Here is a 26,079-nt window from a genome sequence, read left to right as displayed (position 1 = left end):
AAAGGACGAATATTAGCTCTTAAATAAATAAAAAATAAGAAATATTAATCAAATAAGGATAACGAAAGGTAAAATAAAGAATTAAGTCCTTTATAATAGTTAATATAGATATTTCTAACTATTATATACTAATTTTATATATTTAAAGATATAAGATATACGTTATGATTAATAGCGGCATTTAAATAAACTATATATTAACCTAAATAATAAAGAGATTTAAGATTAAAAAAAAATAAAGAGATTATTATACCCTCTTTATATATTTAAAAGTAAACCGATTTAAGATAATAACGGATATACATTTTAGAAGATTATACCCCTCTAAATGAATATTAATAATTAAATAAAATAGATTATTTACGACATGATAAAAATAAAACTAAATTAAAATATAATTTTAGGAATTATATAATTAAGAAAATATAATTTATAAATAGATTAGAATATAGGCTACCTTCAAAAATAGACCTAGTTACTAAACGACCTAAAAAAAGAAAGGGTTTAAATAAGTTTTATATAATATTTAGTAAATAAAAACGACCTAAGTACCTTATTTATATTAAGAAAATAGAGCCGATTAAGATAATCGTACTTAATATAAATAATTAAGAATCAAATTTACTCTAAATTATATTCAAAGAGTACCGGAAATATATAAAACTATTTATTTTAAAAGAAGAATTTACGGGATTCTTAAAATATAATAATTAAAATATAGAAATTAAACTTAAAGAAGGGATATAGCTTAAATTTTATCTATTATACTTAATAAATAAGTTAAAATAAAAAAAGTTTAATGAATATATTAGCGAGAAATTAAAAAAAGGCTATATTAAACCTTCCTTATTTCCTATTAGTATATTATTCTTCTTTATCCTTAAAGGAAAAAAAATTAAGACCTATAATTAACTATGAAGGACTTACTTTAATTATTAAAAGAAACTATTACTTTTCACCCCTTATTACCGAACTTAGAGATCTACTATATAAAGCTTAATAATTTATTAAAATATATTTTAAAAACGTTTTAAATTAAATATAAATTAAAAATAATAATAAATAGAAAATAATATTCCGAATAGATAAAGGACTTTTTAAATACCTAATTATATCCTTTAGACTTATTCATATACCCGCTATATTTTAAATAATAATAAACTACATCCTTAAAGAATATATAAATATTTTCGTTATTGTTTATATTAATAGTATATTTATTATTTTTCTAGACCTTAAAATATATATAAAATACGTTTATAAGGTATTTTAAAAACTTTAGAACGTTAAACTTTATACCGAACTTAAAAAATATAAATTCTATATTTAAAAAGTTAAATTTTCTAAATATGATATTATATTAAGGTAAATATATATATATTTATTAAAGATAGAAATAATTAGGGACTAGCCTATACCTTAAAACGTTAAGGACGTATAAGCCTTTTTAAGATTTATTAATTTCTATTAACAATTCTTTAAAAACTATATTAATATAATTAAACCCTTTAATAACCTAACTAAAGAAAATAAATTATTTATTTAGAATTTAAACTATAAAAAAGTATTTATTTAAATTAAGGATGTAATTATCTATAAATTAATAACTATAATCCCCGATCTAAAACGACCTTTTAAAATTAAAATTAATACCTCGGATTTTATTATAAAATTAATTTTAAAATTATAAAATAAATAAATAAAAACTTTACCCTTATATATTCTACTTCAAAGTATTTTATAGATTAAAATTAAATTAATAAATTTATAATAAAGAATTAATAACTATAATTAAAGTATTTTAAAAATAACAACTATAGTTATTAAAGACTAAATATAAAATTATAATTTATATAGATTATAAAAACCTTATTAATTTTATAATAAATAAAAATCTAAGTAAATAATAAATTAAATAGATTGAATTCCTCTTAGACTTTAACTTCTAAATTATTTATTGAAAAAAATTAAAAAATACTAAAATAGATACTCTTAATAAAAGATCGGATTATAAGTTTATAATCTTTAAAAAAATATAGGTTATCTTTAGGCGTCGTGGCTCAGTGGTATGAGCCTGGAAGTACCCGAGCATCTCGGCTAATTTTTAACGCGATTCTAAGGGAGGCGGTTTAAATCCGCCCGTAGCCATCGTTTTTCTATACTTACGTAATTAACGATTATATAAGTACGGAAATATATACCCCGTAACCCCTCGGTAAGGGGCGGCTATATATAGCTAATTAAATAACGTTAATCTATTATTATATATATATATATATATATATTATAAATTCTATATTATATACCGGCCCTATAGGCGTACTATATAACCTATTATTAGGCTATATAATATATATATAACCGGATTAATAATATAATTAATTATTATAATTAAATAAATAAATAGGTTAAACCGGTTATTTTAAATAGTATTACTTAGATATAAGTATAAAGTAATTATATAATAAAAAAAGAACTATATATTAGGTTAATTAGAGACCTATAATCCCGGAAATCCACTAATATTATATAAGCGCGCGCGCGATTTAATAAGTAGAAGAGACAGTACGTAGAAGTAATATAAAATGCTATAATACATAGGTTATCTTTAAATACAATAATAAAAACGACCTTATACCTACTATTAAACTCTTTATAATAGCTAAAAAGATTAATATTAATACGACTAGGAAAATAACCCTTCAGTTGATTATAGAAATTTATAATCTTAAGATATATAGCTATTAAGATATTATAAAGATATAAAAATATATTAGATAATATTATAATAAGTTTATAATATAAATAAAAGTTATTAATATAATTAAGGACTATAAAACCTATAGAAAAAATAAAAATAGCCTTTATAAGCCTTATAAAGAGCTATAATTATTACTAATATTAATAAAACTATAGTAATTAATCTCTTAAGACTTTATTATTAAATTCCCTAAATTTAAAGAACTATTTATAAATATATATTACGATAATATTTTAATTGTTATTGACCGATTTATTAAATATACCTATTTTATATTCTAGAAAAAAAATTAATACTGAGGAACTAGTATATATGTTTTTTAAAATAATAATTATAAACTATAAATTATTAAATAAAATCATTTTTAATAAAAATAAACTATTTATTATTAAATTTTAAAGATCCTTAATTTCATAACTCGATATGGTTTATAAACTATTAATATTATTTTATTTATAAACCGATAAATAAATAGAAAAAATCAATTAGACTCTCAAAATATACTTCTATTATTATATAAACTATTACTAAAATAATTAGGTAGAATTTTTATTAATAGCTTAGTTTATATATAATATAATAGTAAGTAAAAGTATAAAAGAATCTCTTTTTTAATTTCATATTAGTTATAAATTAATTATTTATAAAGAACTATATAAAGGATAATTTATTAGAAAGGTTATAATAAATATAAAAAAACTTAAAGAGATCTAAGTTAAGGCTATAAAGAACTTCGAGTTATATAAAAATATATAAAAAAATATATTAATAAATTAAAAATTAAAGGACTAACCTTTAAAAAGGGAGATAATATTTGTTTTTTCTATTAAAATATTAAACTAAAGCGATTAAATAATAAATTAAATTATAAAAAACTTAGATCTTTTAAAATTATTTAAAAAGTTTTGAATATTAATTATAAATTAAAACTCCTTAATATTATAAACTATTATTTAGTATTTTATATTTTATTTTTAAAGCTAGTATGTTAAAGCTTATATATAAACGACTATATTATTATAAAACTAAATTAATTAAAATATAAAATTAAATAGATTATCGATTATAGAGTTAAGAATTAAATATAAGAGTTCTTAATTAAATAGAAAGATTATAGATATAAAGAAAATATATAGGAACTATATATTATTTTTTGAAATATATGATTATTTTTTAATAATTATAGAGGAATAATTAAGCTTTAAAAGGCTTATTTATAATAAAAAGCCCTAGGTCTATAAAACTAGTCCTTAATAACGACTAGTTAGTCTTATTTAAATTACCCTAAATAGATAAATTATTTATAATACGTATTTTTTATATTTCTAAGGACCTCTTTTTAGCCTCCTATTTTTTAACCGATTATATTTTATAATAAATAAAATCCGAACTATATTTCTTTAAAACGCTTTTATTTTTTAAAACGAGATAAACGATTTAAAGTAGTTCTTAATTAAGTCTATAAAATCTTTAAAGCCTCCTCGATTTTTTATTTTTTATATTCTATTTTCTTTTATTTTTTAAAATAACGATTTATTATAAATATAATTAATATTATAATAAAATAGAAAATTAGAAACAACTTACGAGTGTTCGTTACGTTATTGTTATTATAATTCGTTAAATTATAAATAATATATTTACTATAATACTTTAAATTAAATAGATTTATTTTATATATACGGTTATATTAAAAATAAAGAGAATATAGTATTATATTATAACCTTTATATTTAATAAAAATACCGAGAGCTTAACGATTATATTTAATCTTATTATAACCATTTTTATAAAAATTGAATTTTTAAATATAACCTAATATAATATTAAAATATAATAAAAAATAAAACTTAATAGACCTTAACCTAGGTTATAATTATTTATTTATAGGTCTATAGAACTAGACTTTTAAGAGGAGGAATTTATATTATAATTTAATATATATAACTAACCTAAAGGCTAGCTACCGGGCTATAATAACTATAATATATTATATATATATATAAAACTAGGATATAATTAGTCTTTATAAAATAGAAAAATTATAAAATAAATTATATATTAATAAAATAAAGATTATATTAAATTAGAATAATTTAATATAATTTAGGGTCTAAATAATTATCTTAAATTAAAATAATCTAGAACGACTTAAAAAATAAAAGATATATTTAAGGACGAGATTTATATATAATATAGATTTAAATTAAACTTAAAGATAGATTTTTATAGCTTTTTTAGTTATTAATTTTATATTAGATTTTATAATTATTTTTTAGTTATTTTTATTAAGAACTTTTTAATAAGATTATTATTAATTATTAAAGTTTTACTTTATAGTTTATAAAATATAACTCCCCCCGAAGTTATTTAATAACTTTATTTATTATTATTTAGTCTTTATGGCCTAAACTTTTACGAACCTATCTAATTATAATTAGCTAGCCGTAATACTATACCTTTATAATAATATAATATATTTAGTTTTTTTATTATATAATAAAGTATATATATTATTATTCTAATAAAATCCTCTATTATAGGGTTTAAAATATAATATATTAAGTATTATTATTAAATAATATTGCTTAAGTTAGTTTACTTAATTATGTATTATATAATATATGATTTATTTTAATACTCTAGTAAATTTATCTATCCAGGATTTTAATACCTGTATAATATCAAACTACTTTCTATCCCTTCTTAACTTTTCAATTCATTGAGGTCATTCTAGTAATGCCTTAGAGGAGCCTTGCTGTCGGTACTAAATTACGGTATAAGCGCTGAATTGTGACGCGCGCCTGTCGGATCTACCGCCGTTCCTCGCCAGTCGTTCCTCACAACGCGTAAAACACAGACCCGCTAGCTAATAACCATGGTGGAGAAAGCTAGAAATAGGGGCTTCTCCCCAGCCCCTAGCTTTCAAGTGGCTAAGCACTTAAGGTACTCCGTACACATTAGCTACTAGCTCGCAATACCCGTTAGCCAAGTCTTGCGCTTGGTAGGTGATTATCGTTGTTTCATTGGTTGATCCAATGTTGGCCAGTGATTCGTCACTAATCGATGTCTGAGCCTTCCATGGCTTGGACACTCTCGTAAGAGAGCGGGACCGCAAGGGGCGGAGGGGCGATGTGTGGCTCAGTGGTGTTTTTGTCTTACGCCCAGGCTCGCCCAGGCAACGGCATTTCATTTGAGAACTTTTGAATATCACTCACTTTCTCACTCGCAAGCCGTCTCGAACCTGGTTTCAGCGTTTCCTGTTTCCACCCTCATGCACTTCAGGGCGATTCAGCAACTTCACTATGACTGGCTGAGTCTGCTTCTTACCACCCTCGTTTTGTATCCCGTGCTGTTTTCCCGGTGAACTTCACCCGCAGTCGCTCGTTACTTAGGCCTCAACACGCTGCGCTCCGGCGCCTTACTTCGACAGAGTACAGAGAAGGAATAATCGGACAATCATGGCATTTGCATTTTTCTCGGCCTTAGGACTTCTGTCCACATTTCAATTCGTTGGACCCGTTGCTGCAGACTCGCAGAACATCGACCTTTGTGGTCAATCAGACTGGTGGAACTCGACTGAAGTGCCATATTCATGTGTGTAGCCCTCGTACCCACGCGGTTGTTTTCATCCCCAAGATCGACGACTGACAAACGCCGCAGTTAATAATAATGCCTGGGGAAATGACAGCTCGGGCTACCAATGTATGGCCGTCCATGATAATGGTCGGAGTTTCAGTGTCTCCTACAAATGGACCGGGGATGCATCTCTTGTCAAAGGCTACCCCTACATGAAGGCTCATCCTACGAGGCTCCCTGTTCAGCTTTGGAACGTCACTCAGCTACAGGTTACTGGCAATTGGCAGACCTACGTTACCGGCAAGGAAAAGGCTAGTGCTGAGCTGCAGGCTCAAGCCTTCAATGACGTTTCACTCTACGCCAACGTTGCTGTGGACATGTTCCTGTCCGACAACAAGGAGAACTCAACCATGGTCGGCGCCCCCATTGAAATCATGATTTGGCCCTGGTGGACGCCAACTGTAAAGCCGCTAGGATGGGCTGAGTCTACTCCCGACAAAGACACCGTCACCATTGATGGCACACCTTTCTCATTGTACCATGGCTGGAATGATGGGGGACAGCATGTTTTCTCATGGCTGGCTCGCACCAATCTCACCAAGACTGACGCCGACTACGGGCCTTTGCTCACCTACATCTGGAAGAAGGGTATGCTGTCCGGCGCAATATGGCTGGGGCAACTCGAGCTGGGCACCGAAATCAAGCACGCCGCGGGCGACATGCACTTTGAAGCCAGCAACTATACCTTGAAGGTTGTTAGACAAGGAGACCCAGAAGACAAGACGACCCCAACTTCCACAACACGAGCCAGTACTAGCCAGACCGCGACGACGAAGACAATGATGACGACGGCCGCAGCTGAGGCCGCCACCACTTCTGCGCCGTCTCCCACCAGCACCAATGCCGCGCCCGCTTTATTGTTTGCAAATCTGACAACGGCTTGGTGGATCTCACTCGTCACTGTTTTGTTGTACTAATATATTCGGTCGGCAGGAATGTATCAAACGTTCAGGGACGAACTATCATATAGAGAGAGTGTATTATAATTAAGCATATTGTAATCGAATGCCACTTTTTTTTCTACAGGGGAATCAGACTCCGTGCGACGGGCTAGTGCCTAGGCCCCACTCCGGCTTCAACAGCATTCAGCGGCGGATCGAACAACAACAACAACAAGAGCAGAGGGGAACCGTACTTCTGATATCATCTTCAGGAACAGCGTCAGGGCTACCTCTCCAAACCAGGCACTTGTGTTTGCCGAGTTCAAGCATGAGTACGGATACTCTTGTACCTGCCTCTGCATGAGGCCATGCGAACTGAAGCTAGCGAAGAATACTTGACTGGTTGAACGGGCCCTGTGAGCTATACAAATCTGTCGCAATAATTTTGATGCCCTAGTCTTCACCAACAGCCATACAATGTGGTTGTAGATATGGTACAATTCCCATGCTCCTAGTGAAACCAACTGGGTTATGGATGGTAAGTGGCGTACCAGCGATGTTCAAGTATCGATGCTTGGGCCACCTAGAAACATTGCAACGACAACGCCGAAGATACGTCTCTTTCTGGCAACTGAGGGTCAGGCTTAGGACGACACTGCAGGTTCAAAGGAAATTCAGAAACTTTTAGCGTTAACTGCTAAAGTGCCCTAACAAGGCTACCAATTGCTTGCCCAAGCTATAATACACCTTCGCTGGAACCCATATAACACCATCGAATGACATTATGAGCTAGGCTTTTGTGCACGCTCAGCTTCAAGCTCCCTCTCAGCCTGTTGATAGTACTTGGCCGTGTCAACGCCGTGTTGGTTGTGGTTGACAAAGTTGAACCAGGGTATGACGCCCATGAACAAGGCCGAATACCTAGACTGTCGCGCAGCGACGCCTTGCATATGAGGGGTCAGTCTGCTCTCTCCGTAAAGCGGCTCGCCAGCCTTGACCTTGGACACCATTTCCTTCATGTCCAGCTCAACTTCGCGAGCGTTCTCGGTGGCTCCGTAAAACCGCACTGCAAGCCCAATTAGTTAGCATTCTGCGTCTCTTTCGCTTTCTTCATCCCCGAAGGTCACACTAATAGACATCCTTACAGCTAGAGCGCTGGTAAAAGTATAGAAAGCCACCAGCGACACCAATCGCTCCAGCCAAGCGTAAAGCCTGAGCCATGCCTCCCTTGCCGACGTGGGAAGGAGCAAACTTCTCCAGGGTGAGGAGAGCGCCGGGGCCGAAGGCGGCAGCAATAGCACCGTGGAGATAATCCGAAGGTCTAGCATAGCCGACAACTCTTTTGAAGTGGCTGTAGTTGTTCTCTGTTAGCTTCTGATCCTACGAGGCTGCGGCGGGCGGGTCGGGGCATACGGGTCGTTATCGATGAGCTTTGCGAAGAGAGACAGATGTTAGCTGGTGTTTGCCTTCAGAAGACATTCAAGCACGAGAATCTTACCGGGTAATCACTCCTCACGACCTTGGTCGGAGTGTAAGTCTGCGCTTGTGCGGTAGCCATTGTAGAGGACGGCAATGCGTAGCCCGATTGCGTCGATGATGGCCGGTAGCTCTTTGTATTCGACGGTCGATTTGGATGTCGAATTGGATATGAGCGGACGCTGATTGGGGCTAAGCCACCAGAATAGCCTGAGGCAGGATACAGTTCTGGGCACAGACTAGTATAGGTGTGGCTTTGCACGCGAGTGGGTACGTAGAGGAACCACAATGGCGGGCACCTTTGGAGGGCTGAGCTGCGCCGACGCGTCGTTTAATTGAAGGCGCGACTCTTAGTGACATTCCGCGCTTGTCGAAACCCGCAAGAAGACAGCGACTTTGCTTGGGCGATATCCGATCAACTACGACAGGTTGAGTAGGGAAATTTGAGCGATGGCTACCAGAACCGTACCCGAATATGACGATCTCGACGTATACAACGTTGACGACGACTTCGACGACCCTTTCAAGTCCCCACCGCCCGAAGCGAAAGATGGAAGCACGAATAAAAGAAAGCAGGCCGAAGCCTTAGGTCTTGATGAAGAGGTCGAAGTGGCTAAAAGAGCGCGGGTGCCACGAGTAAAGCTGGACGAAGCTCGGTTGGTATCTCGTTCGCTCGACACTATGGGTTATTGATCTTTAACAGGCTACTGTCGGATAACGGGATACCCAAGCTTCGAAAACGCGCCGGCAATCTCAAGTTCAAGGGCAAAGGACACGAGGTAGGCCTGCTCTACCTTCTGCGGTGATTCTAATTCTTTGATTCTTTGCTGACACGATGTCTTGCAGTTCTCCGATGCAGCTCGTCTTCTATCCTTCTATCAGCTTTGGCTCGACGACCTCTTCCCCAAGGCCAAGTTCCTCGATGCTCTGAGCATGGTAGAAAAAGCCGGTCACAAGAGGCAGATTGGACTGAAGCGTATGGAGTGGATTAACGAGGGCAAGCCTAGGCCGTGGGAGGCAGACGGGGACAGAATGGAAGATCCAGTGGAAAAGGTATCAGAGCAGACAGACCAAGCCTTCACAGCACCAGTCTCAGCAACTGTCCCTCTACAGCAAAACATGGGAACACCAGAACGCGGAGACACTATGGGCTTAGAAGACATATATGATTCGACACCCTTGGCTAGGAAGCAGGACAGGGACGTGTCCACGCTACAGCCCGAGGAGCCCGACGATGACGATCTCGACGCGCTCATGGCTGAAGCGGATGTAGCAACTCACCCACAAGCACCAGCTACTCTGGAGCCGAGCGGCAAGTCAGCAGAGGAACAATTCGCAGATGAAGAAGCCGCTATGGCCGAAATGGATGGATTGTGGTGACAGGACAAGGACTGATCTCACAGTAAATACGGCTGTAAGAGGGACGATGGCGCTGGTATGAGTGGGTTGCATGGAAGGCGTTCGGGTCAGGGTTCCAATTTAGATTTACATCAAGCACCGTCTCGGTAGCCAGGGGTAGTCAGTACATGGCTTATACGGAGTAGACTGCTGCCCTCATCTCGTCGTCAGGTCGCCAGCACGATTTTTACACCGTAGCAGGGCCACTATGGACAATGAGAACGGTCTATTACATGCAGCTGCCACATTAAGAAGCGATATGAAGATATTCTGGTGAATGACTTAAAGTTCGTTGGTCGCAAGGCGACTTGTCATTGAATCAATATAATGTTACAATCCACCAAGCACTGTCTATACTGACTGGACACCATGCCTGCGCCTATACACCGTTTTCCCATCCCATTCAAGCCAACCGAAAACGCTTCCCAGTCTCATTTGTATCAGTTACTCCCCGCTTCCTCTTGGAAGCCGAAGTAAACATGTGATTATTAGTTGGTGTTGAGATGCTATCTGCCGGATCGGGCCCTTGAGCTCGTAATTGGAGTGAGTTTTTGCGGTTCATTTTCCGCTCTTCAACTCTCAGAGCCCATAACAAAGTCAAAAGAACCTCCCTAGACGGTAACGGTGCGCCGATTATCCACGTTTGTGGTGTTCGGCTACTGTCGCGCTGCGCCGAAGGTTCAACCGACGATCCCCCGACCCGGTCATCGCATCTCTCAGACACCAACCGCAATGCCTCCATCGTCGCATCCATGAGCGGACGCGCCAGAGTGGGGCTGCAGGTTAGGATTCTCTGAAGAGATTTGAGTCTCAGAGTGGGTGGGTTCGCGGCCGAAATCCGGGTCCGCTGCGATGGATGCGCCGTTGACGTCGTCGTGGAGGAACTCGTTGATGTCGAACGGGTCTTGGAGGAAGGTAGAGTCACCAACCAGATAATCGTGTTCGTAATCGAGGGAGTTGGGGGAAGAGAGAAGCCCGCTTTCAAGGACATAGCGATCTGCGTCAAGGGCCGCTGACAAACTGAAAGAATCACTGATGAGGTGACTAGTAGCGTCTGAAGCTGCAGAAAGAAGACCAAGGTCGGATGCAGAGTGGTTTGAGAGGCCAGCCATGATTGCGGAAGCTCCTCCGACAGTTGACACTGCAGGTCGCACAACATCGCTGCAGGACGTTGTGTCAGGTCGGAGGAAGACTTCGCAATAGAGGTCTCGGCCGTTTGCTGCTCCTCACCACTCTCCTCAGCACCCTCGGCGATGGGCGAGAGTTCTGGAGAGAGCGATGCGGGGTTGACGGTTGCGTTGGGTTGAGATGTGGTCATGAGGTCGTCGACGAGAGACTTAGTCTCGTCTAGCGAAGCACGGTGGCCGTCGTGGGAGCTGAAGAGCTCTTGGGACAAGGTCACTGAGTTCTTGTGTAGGGGATCATTGGGAGACGTTGAACGAGTCAACATGCCAGAGTCACGGCGGAACTTGTTCAGTTCATCCACTAGTAGCTGGTTTGCCTTGGTGACGTTCTGGAGAGCCGACTCAAGCTCTTTGTTGCGTCGCTCCAAGGCCTCAACCTCCAGTCGCTTTCGCTCACGGGATGATTGAGCTGCCCGACGATTGCGAAGAACCCGCTCAACGCGACGTTGTTCCTTCTCGTCTTCTGTTTTGGCGCGTTTCCTACAAACAATGTTGTTAGGTGAGATGAACATGGAAGGCATAAGGTTGACCCGATGGGGTCGTTGCGACATACCTAGGGGGAAGGTTGGTCTTGGGCTCAGGAAGTACCTGGCCCCATGACTTGCGCTTCTTCGTCTGCTTCTTATCCGGGGATGATGATCCTGCATCGTCTGGAGCCGGGGTCGAAGCCGTCGTTGCAGGGAGACCACCATCATCATTGAAGGGCGGCGGTGTCATCATATCCGAGGGATCGAGAGTGTCATCGTTGGCAATATTTGCGTCGCCAAAGAGCGAAGGATATATCTCGCCAGGTGTGGAAACGAAAGACTCGGCAGGCGAGTCCTCGAACTTGATCATTGGTGATGGTTGCTCCCAAGATGCCATTGTGCGTTGAATGTTTATTGCGTCGGGAGGTGAACTCTCGACAGGCCCCTGTTCTTTGGCGTACAAGGCAAAGGAATTTGGGAGGTGTAGCATACAGTTAAGCTACTTGTGTGGAGCGGATTTCCGACGATCCGGGGGGTGATGGAGTGGTAAGGCTTATGGGTAAAGAAGGTGGAGGCAGTTAAGGGGTGCCGTCTTGTTTCCTCTGATGATATAGCCAAAGCCGCGATGCTAAGTAGAATGCATGTTGGGGGCAATGACGACTCGGTGAATGAGTCAGATATGATCAGGTGAGTCACCGAAGCAAGAGGCAGCAGCTTAGGAAGAAGCGTGGTAGCCGGACAGTGCTTGGTTGAGGCGTAGAGAACAGAGTGTCCTTTGCTGTTTTGTGCAGAGGTGCAATGTGTTCACAAGACGCGAGGTTCAAGAGCAGGCGATGTGGCCTCTTTTGTAATTTGGGACCACGTTGGCCCTTTCCCTTCCAGCTTCCCAAGGGGGTGCCAGGAACCCAGGGAAGGCCAGAGTGGTGTTGCCTCAGGTGTCAACTACGAACGGCCCCCGGCTGAAATGGCAGAGACCCTCAACTTCCAAGGGCAAGGTCGAAGCAGGGGTTAGGGGATGGGGGAGATGTGGAGGTCTGGAAGGCAGCAAGGGTTGAGTAAGGCACCTACTTTCTTTGGTATTTGACTCCCTATCCGTACCTCCCCGTTCTGAACTGGTGGCCGACCATACTCCGTAGTCCATACGGATACAAGCACATTGGCACGCTTAGCTAAGGCGTGGAAGGTGGGAACGGTACCTTCGGATTCGCCTGTGTCAGAGGCAACATAAGTGTAACCGTGTGGGTGGAGGCAGGGCCTCCTCCCTCATTGCCACACTCTGGTCAGTGGTGGATTGTATTGTTCGTAGCTACCGAAGAGGCAGCTCAGGGCAGGCCGCAATCCGCAAGCCGCAGGCCCGCAAGGGCCGCAAGGGGAGAGAGAGAGAAGTCTCCAGAACGACAGAAGATAGGGAAATATGATTGGTGGATCTGGCCAAAGACAGTAAGTTTCCTACGGGAGGTGAGGGAGCGTGCACTTGGCCAGCAGTTTCACTGGCTCGGGAGAGCCTCCCACTGGAAGTTCCATACGAATAGGTGGAGCCATGCCGCCATGATAGACGGCGGGGTGGTGGATGGTGGGTGGATTGCGGGACACAACTTCCATGTTGGGGTGGCACGGTGGAAACCTGGCGGTCCATAATAAGGTTCTAGCGATGCCAGCAGCCAGCAGCCAGCGAAAGCGACCGCCACAGGTGGTACTTCGTACATAGTAGTTCGTACGCACCACCCTGAGGAACTTGAGGGAGACTTGTGCGATCCCCCAAACGGAAGTTAGAGAGCAAGGGACGTTCCATTGCATGCTCCTGACTTCTGCCTCCTGGCGGATATTACCCCTATCTCTCCAAGTGGAAGTCAAACACTCGAGGAACCTACCTTAGACCTATTCATGTCTCGTATCAGCTTCCCTACCTCCCGATACCTTAGTGCCCATCGACGGACGATGCCTTGAGCAAAAAGGCATATACCTATCTTCACCTGTGCTTCTTTGAGTGTTTCCTACTCCACTGTTTGCCTGCTCAGCCTCACCATTCATGGCTCTCGTCAGATAGATAGGCATGTCTCGAAGCCGTAGGTTGGTGTCACCTGGAGAAGGGGAGACCTTGCACCATCAGCATTGGTTGATGGTCCGTACCGCTCGTAGACTGAAGAGGAAACGCGGGAGCCACGGAAGGGAAACACGCCTGGCGCGACGTCCTAGGCGGTGCCCGTGGGCCGTGTGCCCGTGTACCCGTGTGCCCGCGTCGACTTTCAGGGGATTTCCTTTTCCCATCCCCATCCACATTTGCCACATGTATGAGGTGAACTATGAATACAACTATCAGAAACTTGACAAGCTGCACGACTGTCTCTGCCACAAGTTGCAACCCCTACCTCACACTCAGAAGTCAAGACGGGAGTCAGAACCAACTTGCTTTCCTTGTCCGGCTAAAGCCTCAACTTGAGTAGCAGTGCGGCGTGCCACTGCCGTGTGCTCCGTACTCCGTAAGGTATTCGCGGATCCCCTTTCCTTTGCCTTTCTTCCATAGTGCCCGCAATCTCGTCCGAGGCAAATGAACGGGGCTCCGACACATTGATCCGACCAGAATAAGCTCAACGGCCGCTGCCCTTGAGCCCCTCATCTGGACTGAGAATTCTGGACGCTTCGTACCGCCTCATTTCTCCTTCGCCATCGGCAGCCCGCAGTCCGTAATCTACAGTCAGTCCACCATTCACAGTCTAGGAGTCATCGCGTACACTACCACACAAAAGGAAGTAAGCAGGCTGTGGCACTGCGGCACAGCTTACGGTGCCGATTTCTTTCTTCGACCATCTCAACCCTAAAGTCAGACTTGGCTGACAGCTGACGGCTGACATGCGACACCTCCTGTAAGCTGAGCTTAGCACCTATGGAAGGGGTAGTTTGGAAGGTTGCTGTGCGTAGGTTTACACTACAGGTACGCACTTGTGTCCGTACCTTACCTCAAGCACACAACGCCCGCACATGGAGCACATACGCGTTCAGTCGTTGCGCCGCCACCGTCGCTGCTAAAGTTAGCCACCCGTTGTTCCCCGGCAGAAGCGGCCATTCAACACGCCAGGTTTCCTCCTCGCCTGCTAACTTGTGGGCTGTGGCACCTTGAGGTCCTGAACTCAACCATTCGGGTCTCGGAGCTTCAGAGGTATTACTCGTTTGGACTCCATAGCAGGATGGGGGCAATGGGGGCCTTGGGGGCTGATTATCAACTCCAAGTCTCCAACCGATGCCCACCATCCCGACGCTTTTATTATTAGACTCGCCTCACTCGAGCAATCGTAATCTTCCTTAGTCACCCCTACTCTACGAGTACGGATACAGAAGCTTCAAGCTGGTTGAGAGGTGTGACACATGGCACTCGCTGGCTTAGCACTCCTGAGGTATGGCAAACGAGGAGAACCAATTGCCGTGGAACTATGACGGACGACCTACTCGGAGCCTCAAAAGGCGACATGATTGCCATCCTCCAGGAACTATTTACCTCAGGTACGGAAAGCAGATCAGGAATCAGATAAGGGTTAGTACTTGGTACGGATACTGGGCTCTGGTCACCCTTGAACCGTTCCGGTTGGTTGGGTCCGGCAATGTGGGTTGCTGCTTGCGAATTGCATCGCCATCTACGGATACACTATGATTTATTACCCTACCACAGCCAAGATTCGCGCCCTGTTGTGCTTTCTTTCTACGCCGCCTCCCAGGGAGAGCTTCTTCGCAGCAAGGGAGTCGGGAGGCATCTCGTGTCGCGCGTCTTGTCTCTTGTTAGTGGAGCTTGTCGGCGTATGGACAGTAGGTATTCATTCTTCTTAACTCACTTCCTGTGGTGTTAGACTGTCGGTACCTCGACGTGCTCGAGTACCTACTACGTACGGTACCATTGAGCCACGAACCACCACAATCCCTGGCTTCCCGAGGCGATCTAGGGGCACAGAATGCCGCAGATCCGTGGCACTGGCCATCTAATGAGACTCAGGGTTCCAGAACGCGACTCGTTTATGAATACCTTACATTATTGCCCCGAAAGTGTAAACGGCCTCAAAGCTTCCAGCCTGTCCGGCCGGTCCGATATCTATCAATGAACTAGCGGATCAAACTCTGGGCAGCTCGCAATTCAACAGAGAGGTACGGAGTAATTACTTGTCGCAATACCAGGCAAATCGCGCACCCTCGCTCTCCGTAGTGGTGTCTTTTTGTCTCAACTTCTCAGACCTCTACTGGTAAGGCCTCACTTACCAGCCGACTTCGGATTCTTGTTAGATGAGGAGTGGACTGGGGAAGCCGATACATCTGGCTTGACAGTGGTTGTATGGTATGCGTAACTTGAATCTTCCAAAGGTCCAAACTTCAAATAAGCTGCGAGGCCCCTACTGAACCCTCAACGGCCGAAGTCGTCGGTCCTTCGCTTGTCCTTGCAAGCTTTTACACGAGCTTGGCAGAGGCCTATTCTGGTGACAGTTGACAAACTTTAGAAGTCGCCGCCTGGCGCCTGTCCACTGCCGTGCTTGTAAAGGATGAATCGGCCCATAATCTTGACTCTGAATGGTTTAGCTTCAACGCAACCTTGTCATCGCTGTTGATGGCTTCAGAAGTTTAGACGGCATGTTCGTCTGTCAAACCCTAGTGACTAGATTCTTCCCTGGCACACCTGGTTGATATGTGAACTTCCGCAGGGCTTTCCTCCGTCGCCGCCGCCACAGCCCTACCTTCAATTGAGAAGGGGCATTTCAAGTCTCTTAGTAGCAGTGCTCACAACCTTGACCTGTCCAGCCTGCAACTATAACTGCACTTGACAAGCTGATGACAGTATGTATACCAATCTGCTTCAAGGCTTCTTCTGACCCCCATTTGTAACCTCATGCCTTTGTGGGGTAAGTTTTCTGAATTGCACAGTAACGGGACAATAGATCAGAGACTTTTGTTCATTAAAGCTCGACATCGCACAGCCATGTCGATCCAGGCTGGATTGGGCGGCAGACAACGGGACGCACGAATGCTGCTGACCTCCGATTTCGCCAGAAAGGTTGAGCAATGAGTTTCAATCTTGACATCTCCAACCATGACTACATAAGACGGTACGGATGGATATGGACATCCGGTCGGTAAGGCTATGGTCAGCAGGGAATATTGTCGGTACACTTCTAATAAGAGCACCCGGTGTCTCCATCCAGCGCAAACCACTTTGTCTTAGTCCTGACATTTGAACATCATACCACAGGGTCCCAATTGCCATGAGCCCCCTTCACGATGCCATCGATCTCTGAAGTCACCCATCCCCCGTAAAAGTCACCCGGCTGTGGCTGGACTGCCTCATCGTCGACGAAGCAATTCCACGGGTCGGCATAGAATGACAGGTACCCTTTGATCGCCTCGAACCCCGGTGTTGGAGATTCATAAGACCAGATTCGGTTGGAAACCACCTCAGGTGTTCTTCCGGACGATGGTGCAGGAGCCGTGATTGTATAGTATGTAGCCGCACCTTTCCATTCGCAGTAGGTGCTTCGACGCGTCGGGGTCAGCGGCACCTTCAAAGCCGCCAGTGGTAGGTAGTACGCTGTTGCTCATGTCAGTCGGACCACTGCTACACATTTCGTCACCGATCCAGGCCAAAGTTGTGACGAACTCGGGGGGTGATGCGTTTCCAGAACCCAATAGGCATCTCGAGTTTCTGCAATCACTTGTCCGTTCCATACAATTTGTAAGTGACGCGATATCTTCTCTAACAAAGGCGGCCGTGGAAATGTTTGCACATTCATCCTTGCTCGTGCAGCCATTCTATTTCACGACACAAGTGTTCAACGTGGAGGAGCAGAATAATGAAAATATTCAAGGAGGTCTGCGTTGTTCCTGTAGGGTTCCTTTAAGAAGTAGTAATGCTCTGATAATACAGGTCACTTAGAATTATCACAACTCCAGAGGCGGGGCATTCCGACTTCCTGTGAGTCGTGACATCTTAGACTTCGGCACATCAAAGGCCCGGTGACGAACCTAATACCATACGAACTGTGTCCGTCCGTACTGATGTCCGTTTCTGACGGCGACGTATGACCTGGCCTGTGTAAATGGGATACTTGACATGGAGGCGCATGTGGCGGAGATAATGTGGCTAGTAAGGCGGTGCACAACAGGTTCTCATTGCGTCATCGGCCAGCCAGCCGGTCCCACCTGGGACGATTGTCGGGCCCCGACTATGGGCTGGCCAAGGCTATGTATCCCCGACAGGTGACGCCTGGCGGTCCGGCTCTATTGCTTGATGTCTGGCTATCCTCCAAACCACAGACATTTGTTAATAACTTTGCGCAACATCACCCAAACCTCACTACGTACCTTTGGACATACGCTCCCCAACTCCGAAAACCCCGAAAGCATTGAAACATTGCTTGCCATACGCTATAACGACTGCCCGCCGACTGAAGATAACCCCTCACTAGAGACCCCGCCACTCAGTATATCTCCGTCTCCCGATACGATAGGCATCAGTCACCATGTCGAACCGCGCACTTGCCCGCGATATGCAGGTCGAATTCCAGGCACGGGTATGTTGAGATACTCGTCCAATTTTCATACTAGATTACCTACGAATACCTGGGACACTTGCGGATCTTTTATACCAGGAAACTAACCGGCACTCAGTTCCAAGCGAAGCAAGCCCGGAGAGAAGCTCAAAAGGCCGCAAAACAAGATCCTATACTAAAGAAGCAGATTCAAGACGTAGGTTATCGAACGAGAAACTCATTTCAACATGCTGACACTGAACCGCACAGCTTCTCAAGAAGGGCGAGACGGCCAAGGCCTACCAAAAGGCCAAAATGCTCCTGTCTAAACAGGCACTGGCTCAACAGATGGACCAGATGGCTGATATGGCCGAGCTTTCTGCCGCGCAGATTCAAGCCAACAATTCAATGAATCGCATGACGCACATGATGGGTCAATCATCTCGTACTATGTCTGTGGCACAGAAGAACATGAACCCCGAGAAGGTACGCCACCGAGCCGTGACCTCTGAATCCGTTGTCGCGGCCTATCTTTCTAACTGCCTAATTTTCAGACTCTCGTTACACTCGAGCAATTCAAGCAGCAAAACGAAGAGTATGCCGTGTCAAACGGCATCTATCAGGATGCCATTTCGCAGACTACTAGTGCGCAGGTATCGGATGACGCTGTACATGAGCTGTTGGGAAAACTGGCCGATGACGCTGGAGTGCAGCTAAATGCTGAACTCAACAGCGCGGCGCCAGCTAAGGAAGAGCCAGTGTCTGCTGAGCCTACTGCAGAGGAGGAGGATGCGTTGCAGCAGCGACTGCGTGCGCTGAGGGCTTGAATTTGGGGTGAAACAACGTTGATTTGAGCATGCTGGGATGGCTTCACTCGTTTGGGAATTTGGGAACTAGGCGTTATGATGGGCGTGGGCACGCGCGTAACATATTTCGTATTGAGAAGAGCCAGGGTCTTCTATCGAACCTTTGGCGTATAGTTGCACATCAAGGCGAAATCGAGGCGGTTGAAGAGACAACTGCCACGTTTAATTCCTAAACTCAACTATACCAGCTTTCCTGAACCTCGAGCATACAAGCAACCTTGTGCTTTTCGCGTCTAAGACAGGGTTTACATGTAAAGACTAGCAACTGCCGTGATATCGCGCTTGATCATCTCTTGCGCTGTCTGCATCTTCTGGTACAGTTCCGGGTCTCCAATGATGCGAGCGGCGTTCTTCACCTCACGGCATGTTTCGTCCAGACGTGTGATGGTCCGCACAATAGTTCCTTCCAGGACATCGGTCAGATCAGTGATGTTCTTGAAGCTCATGCCTCGCGCCCATTCGTAGACGACTTCCATCAGACCAAACCGGGGACGAGAGATAAAGTCATTCGAATCATCCGCAGACTGAATGACTTGGTGGAGTGTCTGGACTTCGTTAACCTTCTCGCTGATAGCAATGATGGTATCCTTGCCCCGCTCAAGGTTGCCCGTTAGGTTGGGTTGAGTGTCTGTCTTTTCCTGGAAGACAAACGCTGAAAGTAAGGCAGCGATTTCGGCTGGCTCGTAGTCGGCGAGCACATTGTCCAAAATCAACTCTGTCAAAACGAGTTCATCGCCCGAGTGAATCTCGCAGGCCACTTTACCCTTGAGCAGTATCCTGGCGCTATCGTCAATGAATTGGAGCTGTTTAAGCACCTGAATACGCTGCTCGTAGTCCGGCAGAAGCTGGAGGTTCTGATCCGAGAGAGATTGCCGGAGCTGGGAGATGTGCTCCTTGATGAGCCACTGATCATGGCACATGGCAAACTGTAACTAGTGTCAGCGATTGCTCTTTCTGCCGGGTCAGCCATGCTACAACTTACATGCTTCAAAAACTGAGGACACGAGATGGCAGGCGAGCACGAGGCAACGGTTTCTGCATCCTTTCTCTTCTTCATCATCTCCTGAAAAGAGAGATTCTTGATTTTGGATAGATCCATCTCGTCCCAGAGATCATCCCACGATCGACACAGCGCATGAAGCCTGTCCTTTGCTTTTGCATACTTCTCCCCTCCTTGGAAGATCTCTGGCACAATGCCCTTGGTGACATATCTCGTCAAACATTCAACATCACTCAGGGGAACCTGCAGAGTCTTGATCCGCACGTGCTTCTTGGCCTGCGGTAGCGGTGTAAAGTACTTGCGGAAGGCCGGGATGAAAGGCAAAAGGTCTGTGGAATCACGAGTCTCCCTCGTGAGTCTGATCTCACAGACATGCAGAGTAGGACCGCTTTGCCCCTTGTCACTCGCGCCATCGGACAGCAAGATGCCTGGTGTGCGAATACCATCCCTGTTGTATACGATCAAGCGGGCCTGACTGAACATCTTGCGGCCAATGGTTATACCAATCAGAGACTTGTAAACTTCCCCGGTGAGTTGCTTGTAGTCCTCCGACGCTTGATGACACTCGTCCATAGACACGTCGCAGACGCTGCACGAGTCTCGCTTGATCTTAGCCAAGTCAGCCTCTGAAATTTTGACTGCCTTCTCATGCTCAGGGAGCAGCTGCTGGGTGGCATGTTCCGAGAAGCTACGCTTGATCATCTCTTCAATCTTGAGAGCTTCAACCCGGAGTAAATTGAGGATCATATTGTAGGTGAGACGGAACTGGGATCTGAGCTTCGACGGCTCTCCTAGAATCATCTTTTGAAGGTCAGCAACAGGGGGAGCTTCGTCTCCCCCTGGAGGAACGATAATGACCGAGCCGACTGTATCCAAGCCACGACGACCTGCTCGGCCGGCCATCTGTGTATACTCGCCAGGAAGCAGGTTTCTGAAGGAGTGGCCGTCGTGTTTACGGTACCCAGAGAAAACGACTGTCCTGGTTGGCAGATTGAGACCCATGGCGAATGTCTCCGTGGCAAAGAGCACCTTGACAAGAGTTTGAGCGAAGAGAATCTCGACAATCTCCTTGACGATTGGCAATAAGCCTCCGTGATGAACCGCAATACCTCTGGACAAAAGCTCCCGCAGTCTGATAATCTGTGGCAGAGCCCGATCCTCGGGCTTGAGTCTGGCAATGGACTTCTCGATAGTCATGTGGATAGCACTCTTCTCAGTCGCCGTGCAGAAGTCCTGGTTACTGAGTGCATCGGCATTCTCCTCGCATCGCTTCTTCGAGAAGACGAATATGCACGACGGAAGGAGGCTCGACTTCTTTAGAAACTGAACCAGATGAACCCAAAGGTTCTTGTCTTGGGCTGCAGAGGTAAAACCACCCTGGCGGCCGGTTCTTCCCATGTGACCTGGATTGTGACTGGCGCGCGGCGCTCCACCACGGCCTCTTTGCTGAGGACCGCCGCCACGCTGCCCCCCTCGCTGTCCACCGCGCTGGGCTCCTCCTCCTCCTCTCTGGCCTCCTCTCTGGCCACCGCCGCCGCGAGGGGCGTTGACTGGCTCGGATGCCCTGGTCTTGTCTTTGCCCTGGATTGCCGAATTGGCTTCCTTCCAGCCCTTCTCGATGAATTTCTTGTCCGAGTCAACGATTTTATGAATGTTCTTGCCAGCCCACAGGTAGTGCTCCAATGGAATAGGCCGCTTTGGGGTTGAGATGACATAGATGTCCTTTTGCTTAGTGCGTCCAACCCAGGAGGCAAATTCGTAGGTATTAGGCACCGTTGCTGAGAGGAGAATGAGGGTTACATGTTCGGGGAGCATGATGATGACCTCTTCCCAGACGACGCCGCGCTCAAAATCATTGACGTAGTGTACCTCGTCAAAAATGACGAATTCGACGTCTCGGATAAGGTCGGCTCCACGGTAGAGCATACTTCTTAGAATCTCCGTCGTCATGATCAGGCAACTGGCCTCAGGGTTGATTTGCACATCACCCGTCAGGATACCAACCTCGTCGAAAGTTTGACGGAAATCTCGGAATTTCTGGTTACTCAAGGCTTTGATCGGGGAGGTGTAAATCGCCTTTGTCATGTGCTTTGTTGCGAGGGCGATGGCGTATTCGGCAACGACGGTTTTACCGGCTGATGTGTGCGCAGCGACAAAGACAGAATCGCCACTCTCGAGGTGATAAATGGCCTCCTTCTGGAAAGTATCGAGCTCGAAGGGCCAGTCTCTTGCCATATCGGGCACCAACTCTCTGAAGTTGGTGATGTCCCTGTCGATATCAACCATGTGGGCCCACTCTCGGCCGGCCTTCCTGGCACTCGACGCAGCTAAGGTACCGTGGGGTTCGAGAGCTGGAAACTCGACAGGCAAAATGGCGTCAATATCCTCGCTGTCTTCTTCATCTTCGGACTCGACCTCATCCACCTTGTCGTCATTCGTCTGTGCCTCGCCGTCTGCCTCGTCAACACCTGGTGGTTGTTCCGGCTCCTGGTCCAGCTCTTGCTCAATCGCCCTGGCTTCGTCCTCATCAGCCTTCTTTTGGCCGATATTGAGACTGCGACTCAGTCCAGGCGCAACCTCGAGTAGGCCGCCCTCGACACCGAGTTTGATGACCCGCTCGAGCTTGTTATTTGACAGAGCTGCAGCCTCTCCACCTCCAGACCGGTGAACCTGGTCCTCGAGTGCTGCGGTTGCCTCGATCCCATCCAGGCCTCCGGGTGCGAAGGGAAAGAATCCGGCAGCTCCACGGACAAAATCAGCTCTATTGGCGGGCTTGCGAAGGAATGAGGTCGAATTCTTGGCGGTAGCGCTGTTGGCGGGAACGGTGACGTTTCGGTAGCCACTCACTCTGCCCTCAAGGCCATGCCTTTCGAACCGTGTCACAGTCCTGGTTTGAGGATTGCCTATTTTGAGGAGCTCCGTATAATCCACAGGGCAATCCCAGCGCCTAGGAGGAATCAGCTAATGGACATGGAATGCAGAATTTGTTCGTGTTTGAAGGGCCATACTGCTGCAGGCCATTGAGCCATTCGGGTGAGAATTTCATGCATGGCATGAGAAAATCAGTCTCTAGACTCGTCTTCAGCTCCGTAACATCTTGCTTGACGCGCTTGCTTGGCCGTTGCTGGAATAAGATGTCGTCAATGTTGGAGTCGGGAAGGTCCTCAAGATGGAGACCTTGAATGGCCGTGGCCAGGTCGGAAGCCATCTCGAAGACAATGGGCGGCAGGAGAGGTATAACACCGTCGAAAGTAGGAGGTGAGACGAGGTGAGATGAGACGAGACGATGAGTTTGGCCTTGAGCCTACCTTACCTTGTCATTGACTAAGGTAAAGTACCGGTATAGGGAGGAAGGATGGAGTTGACGTGGGATGAAGTGAGGTACCCAGCTAAATGTACCTTAGGGCGGGACTGCAGTGATCACTGATGACGGCGTGCGGGGTGGCAGCGCTGTAGTCCAGGTAGCGCTGTACCTGTACGAGTCCATTTTTGTGCCCCTCCTACCTCAGATTGCCTTACCTTACCTAAGGTAAGGTATTAGATCCGTTAGATCGGACAGCCAAGGCACTTGAGGTAGGTAGGCACAAATTGACGATACCTTAGGTATTTAGGGTACCTTGCCTCATTTGAAGTAAGTTGTTTGCCTAATACACCTTGTCCGTTTCCCACTCTGCTCTACCTCAGTCCTCACTCGAGATGGCCAGCCTCTATGGACGGCTTTCGTCCCAGATCGCGCATGAAGGAACTCTCTCACGAAGCGATTTTGACTTATATGGTTTGTTATGATCAGTCTCCTGGATCTCAGTAACACATTCACCTCATCGCCAAATAGCTTCAGGCTACAAAGAGCGCATGCACGTGAATGATATCCTCATTTCTCCAAATCCTGAGCTCTGAATCTATCTTGATGAGGGATGGTTTGCTAAAAACACTCCAGTATACGTTGGCCACCTCGGCCGTGACAACAATGCACTCCATAATGGCCAAGTGCTCACTGCTTTGTGCCATAGCGCATGGATCATCGCATACAGTTGTAACCCCAGGGTATGAGATGTATATATGACAACTAAGCAACATACAAGTACAAGCTTCTTCCCCAAGTCTATCGAGCTCCACGGGCCATTATAGATCAGCTTCCATCCCGGAAGCCTCAAAGAGGCAGCTTACCCACGCCTGTATTCTCTCGTTCACGACACGCAACTCTCTTACAGGCGCAGCATCTTGGCGACGTAGTTCTCAATGATCTGCTCAGTAGGGAAAGCCATCTCCTCGAGACCAGCCGCGTAAGGGGTAGGGACGTCAGCACCAGTGACTCTCTGGGCAGGCGCATCAAGGTAGTCAAAGGCGTACTCCATCGTCACGGCCAGGATTTCTGAGCCGACACCATAGGCGGGGAATCCGGACTCAACGGAAAGGAGGCGGTGGGTCTTCTTAACAGACTGAACAATGGTCTCGACGTCCAAGGGCTTGACGGAGCGCAGGTTGATAACCTCAACATCGACGCCATAGTTCTTCTTCAAGTTCTCAGCGGCAACGAGAGCCTGGCCGACGCAGCGGGAGAGCGTGACAATGGTCAAATCCTTGCCGGAGCGCTCGATCTTGGCCTTGCCGAAGGGAAGAACAAAGTCATCCTTCTGAGCAGCCTCCGACATGGGGAAGGTCTGGCCGTACATGAGCTCGTTCTCGAGAACGACAACGGGGTTGGGATCGCGGATAGCAGCCTTGAGCAGACCCTTGGCATCCTCGGCACTCCAGGGGGAGACGACCTTCAGACCAGGGATGCTGCCGTACCAGGCCGAGTAGTCCTGGGAGTGCTGCGCAGCGACACCAGAAGCGAAGCCATTGGGACCGCGGAAGGTGATGTTGCAGGGCTGAATTCCACCGGACATGTAGAGTGTCTTGGCGGCGGAGTTGACAATCTGGTCGATGGCTTGCATGGCGAAGTTGAAGGTCATGAACTCGCACTAGAGGAAACACAAGAGTTAGTCACGGACAACCAAAATCTAAAATGTGCCACCGAATTCGGCCAGCCAGTAGCTGTTCAAATGATTGAACAGCCAACTGCCAAGTGCGTAGGCGTTATCGACGTGCTGGAGGAGGCAAACTTACCACAGGGTGCAGTCCGCTAAGGGCAGCGCCAACGGCGAGACCGCAGAAACCGCTCTCGGTGATGGGTGTATCGATGACACGCTTGTCGCCGAACCGGTCCAGAAGACCCTTTGTGACCTTGTATGCGCCGTTGTACTGAGCGACCTCCTCGCCCAACACGAAGACCTTGTCATTGGCCTCAAGCTCCTCGGCGAGGGCCTCGTTGAGGGCCTCACGGACAGTGTAGTCCTTGGTTCCCTTTGCGTCGGCATACGTCCGTGACTGGATGGCGAAAGCAGCGGGCCGGCTAATGAATTGGGAGATGGGGGAGGTGCGGAGGGAGGCAGCTCTGGCTGAAGACGCCAGGCGGGCTGCGGGACGGAGGAATCGGGACATCGCGAATTTGGTCTTGGGAGGGTTGGATGATAAAAAAGACGCCCAGGTCGCAACGCGAAAGAAGCTGGATAGCCCAAGAGGATCTGGAGAATGAGGAGACAAGAAGAAAAATGTCGTGGATGGACAATGCGTGACCTCAGGGTGGGGTTGACGATGGCCAACGACGAGAATTGAGCGTCGAGGTGAGAGGGATGAGGAAATCGACGGGGAGCTGTCGAGGGATTTCGCAGCTTTTTTTTTTTGCTCAGCTCTATGGGCGTTGAGTCCGTTGAATTGCGGCGAGCTGCCAGACAACAGCGTTGGGGAGGTCCCGGGCGTGGAGCTAGCCCTATTCGGCATTAGCGGTATTCATGGGCATTAGGTAATCAGCAGCACCTGTCCTGAACCAATCACGCTGTATTTCAACGATTAGTCCCCATCCAA

The 26,079-nt window shown here is 45.4% G+C and overlaps 8 protein-coding genes across 8 annotated transcripts; 3 read left to right on the top strand and 5 right to left on the bottom strand.

Moving 5' to 3' along the window:
* Window positions 1-6,222: 6,222 nt before the first annotated feature.
* On the top strand, window positions 6,223-7,317 carry BDP55DRAFT_539289 (concanavalin A-like lectin/glucanase domain-containing protein; the record flags this gene model as incomplete). The annotated part of the gene is made up of 2 exons (XM_060568019.1): window positions 6,223-6,358; window positions 6,425-7,317. 2 exons carry the CDS (start codon window positions 6,223-6,225, stop codon window positions 7,315-7,317), a joined length of 1,029 nt encoding a protein of 342 aa, XP_060437339.1.
* Window positions 7,318-8,063: 746 nt separating this feature from the next.
* On the bottom strand, window positions 8,064-8,839 carry BDP55DRAFT_722758 (NADH-ubiquinone oxidoreductase 21 kDa subunit; the record flags this gene model as incomplete). Its single annotated transcript, XM_060578644.1, has 4 exons — window positions 8,064-8,347; window positions 8,427-8,632; window positions 8,695-8,711; window positions 8,780-8,839. The coding sequence occupies 4 exons, from the start codon at window positions 8,837-8,839 to the stop codon at window positions 8,064-8,066; spliced, it is 567 nt and encodes a 188-aa protein (XP_060437338.1).
* Window positions 8,840-9,207: 368 nt separating this feature from the next.
* BDP55DRAFT_538987 (replication fork protection component Swi3-domain-containing protein) lies at window positions 9,208-10,137 on the top strand (the record flags this gene model as incomplete). Its single annotated transcript, XM_060567994.1, has 3 exons — window positions 9,208-9,413; window positions 9,461-9,536; window positions 9,604-10,137. 3 exons carry the CDS (start codon window positions 9,208-9,210, stop codon window positions 10,135-10,137), a joined length of 816 nt encoding a protein of 271 aa, XP_060437337.1.
* Window positions 10,138-10,558: 421 nt separating this feature from the next.
* Window positions 10,559-12,203, bottom strand: BDP55DRAFT_538417 (transcriptional activator hac1; the record flags this gene model as incomplete). The annotated part of the gene is made up of 2 exons (XM_060567945.1): window positions 10,559-11,819; window positions 11,893-12,203. 2 exons carry the CDS (start codon window positions 12,201-12,203, stop codon window positions 10,559-10,561), a joined length of 1,572 nt encoding a protein of 523 aa, XP_060437336.1.
* Window positions 12,204-17,019: 4,816 nt separating this feature from the next.
* BDP55DRAFT_538244 (uncharacterized protein) lies at window positions 17,020-17,586 on the bottom strand (the record flags this gene model as incomplete). Its single annotated transcript, XM_060567925.1, has 2 exons — window positions 17,020-17,366; window positions 17,436-17,586. 2 exons carry the CDS (start codon window positions 17,584-17,586, stop codon window positions 17,020-17,022), a joined length of 498 nt encoding a protein of 165 aa, XP_060437335.1.
* A 711-nt stretch (window positions 17,587-18,297) lies between these two features.
* BDP55DRAFT_625784 (Snf7 family protein) lies at window positions 18,298-19,133 on the top strand (the record flags this gene model as incomplete). Its single annotated transcript, XM_060571531.1, has 4 exons — window positions 18,298-18,348; window positions 18,446-18,523; window positions 18,577-18,792; window positions 18,861-19,133. 4 exons carry the CDS (start codon window positions 18,298-18,300, stop codon window positions 19,131-19,133), a joined length of 618 nt encoding a protein of 205 aa, XP_060437334.1.
* Window positions 19,134-19,417: 284 nt separating this feature from the next.
* Window positions 19,418-23,380, bottom strand: BDP55DRAFT_539058 (DSHCT domain-containing protein; the record flags this gene model as incomplete). The annotated part of the gene is made up of 3 exons (XM_060568000.1): window positions 19,418-20,098; window positions 20,155-23,119; window positions 23,181-23,380. The coding sequence occupies 3 exons, from the start codon at window positions 23,378-23,380 to the stop codon at window positions 19,418-19,420; spliced, it is 3,846 nt and encodes a 1,281-aa protein (XP_060437333.1).
* A 997-nt stretch (window positions 23,381-24,377) lies between these two features.
* BDP55DRAFT_538474 (transketolase) lies at window positions 24,378-25,656 on the bottom strand (the record flags this gene model as incomplete). Its single annotated transcript, XM_060567951.1, has 2 exons — window positions 24,378-25,136; window positions 25,282-25,656. The coding sequence occupies 2 exons, from the start codon at window positions 25,654-25,656 to the stop codon at window positions 24,378-24,380; spliced, it is 1,134 nt and encodes a 377-aa protein (XP_060437332.1).
* Between the last annotated feature and the right edge of the window lie 423 nt (window positions 25,657-26,079).

This window comes from Colletotrichum godetiae (genome assembly GCF_030913485.1).
Source record: "Colletotrichum godetiae strain CBS 193.32 chromosome Unknown BDP55scaffold_1, whole genome shotgun sequence".
Classification (NCBI taxonomy): domain Eukaryota; kingdom Fungi; phylum Ascomycota; class Sordariomycetes; order Glomerellales; family Glomerellaceae; genus Colletotrichum; species Colletotrichum godetiae.
This window is presented reverse-complemented; position numbering and strand designations above follow the sequence as displayed.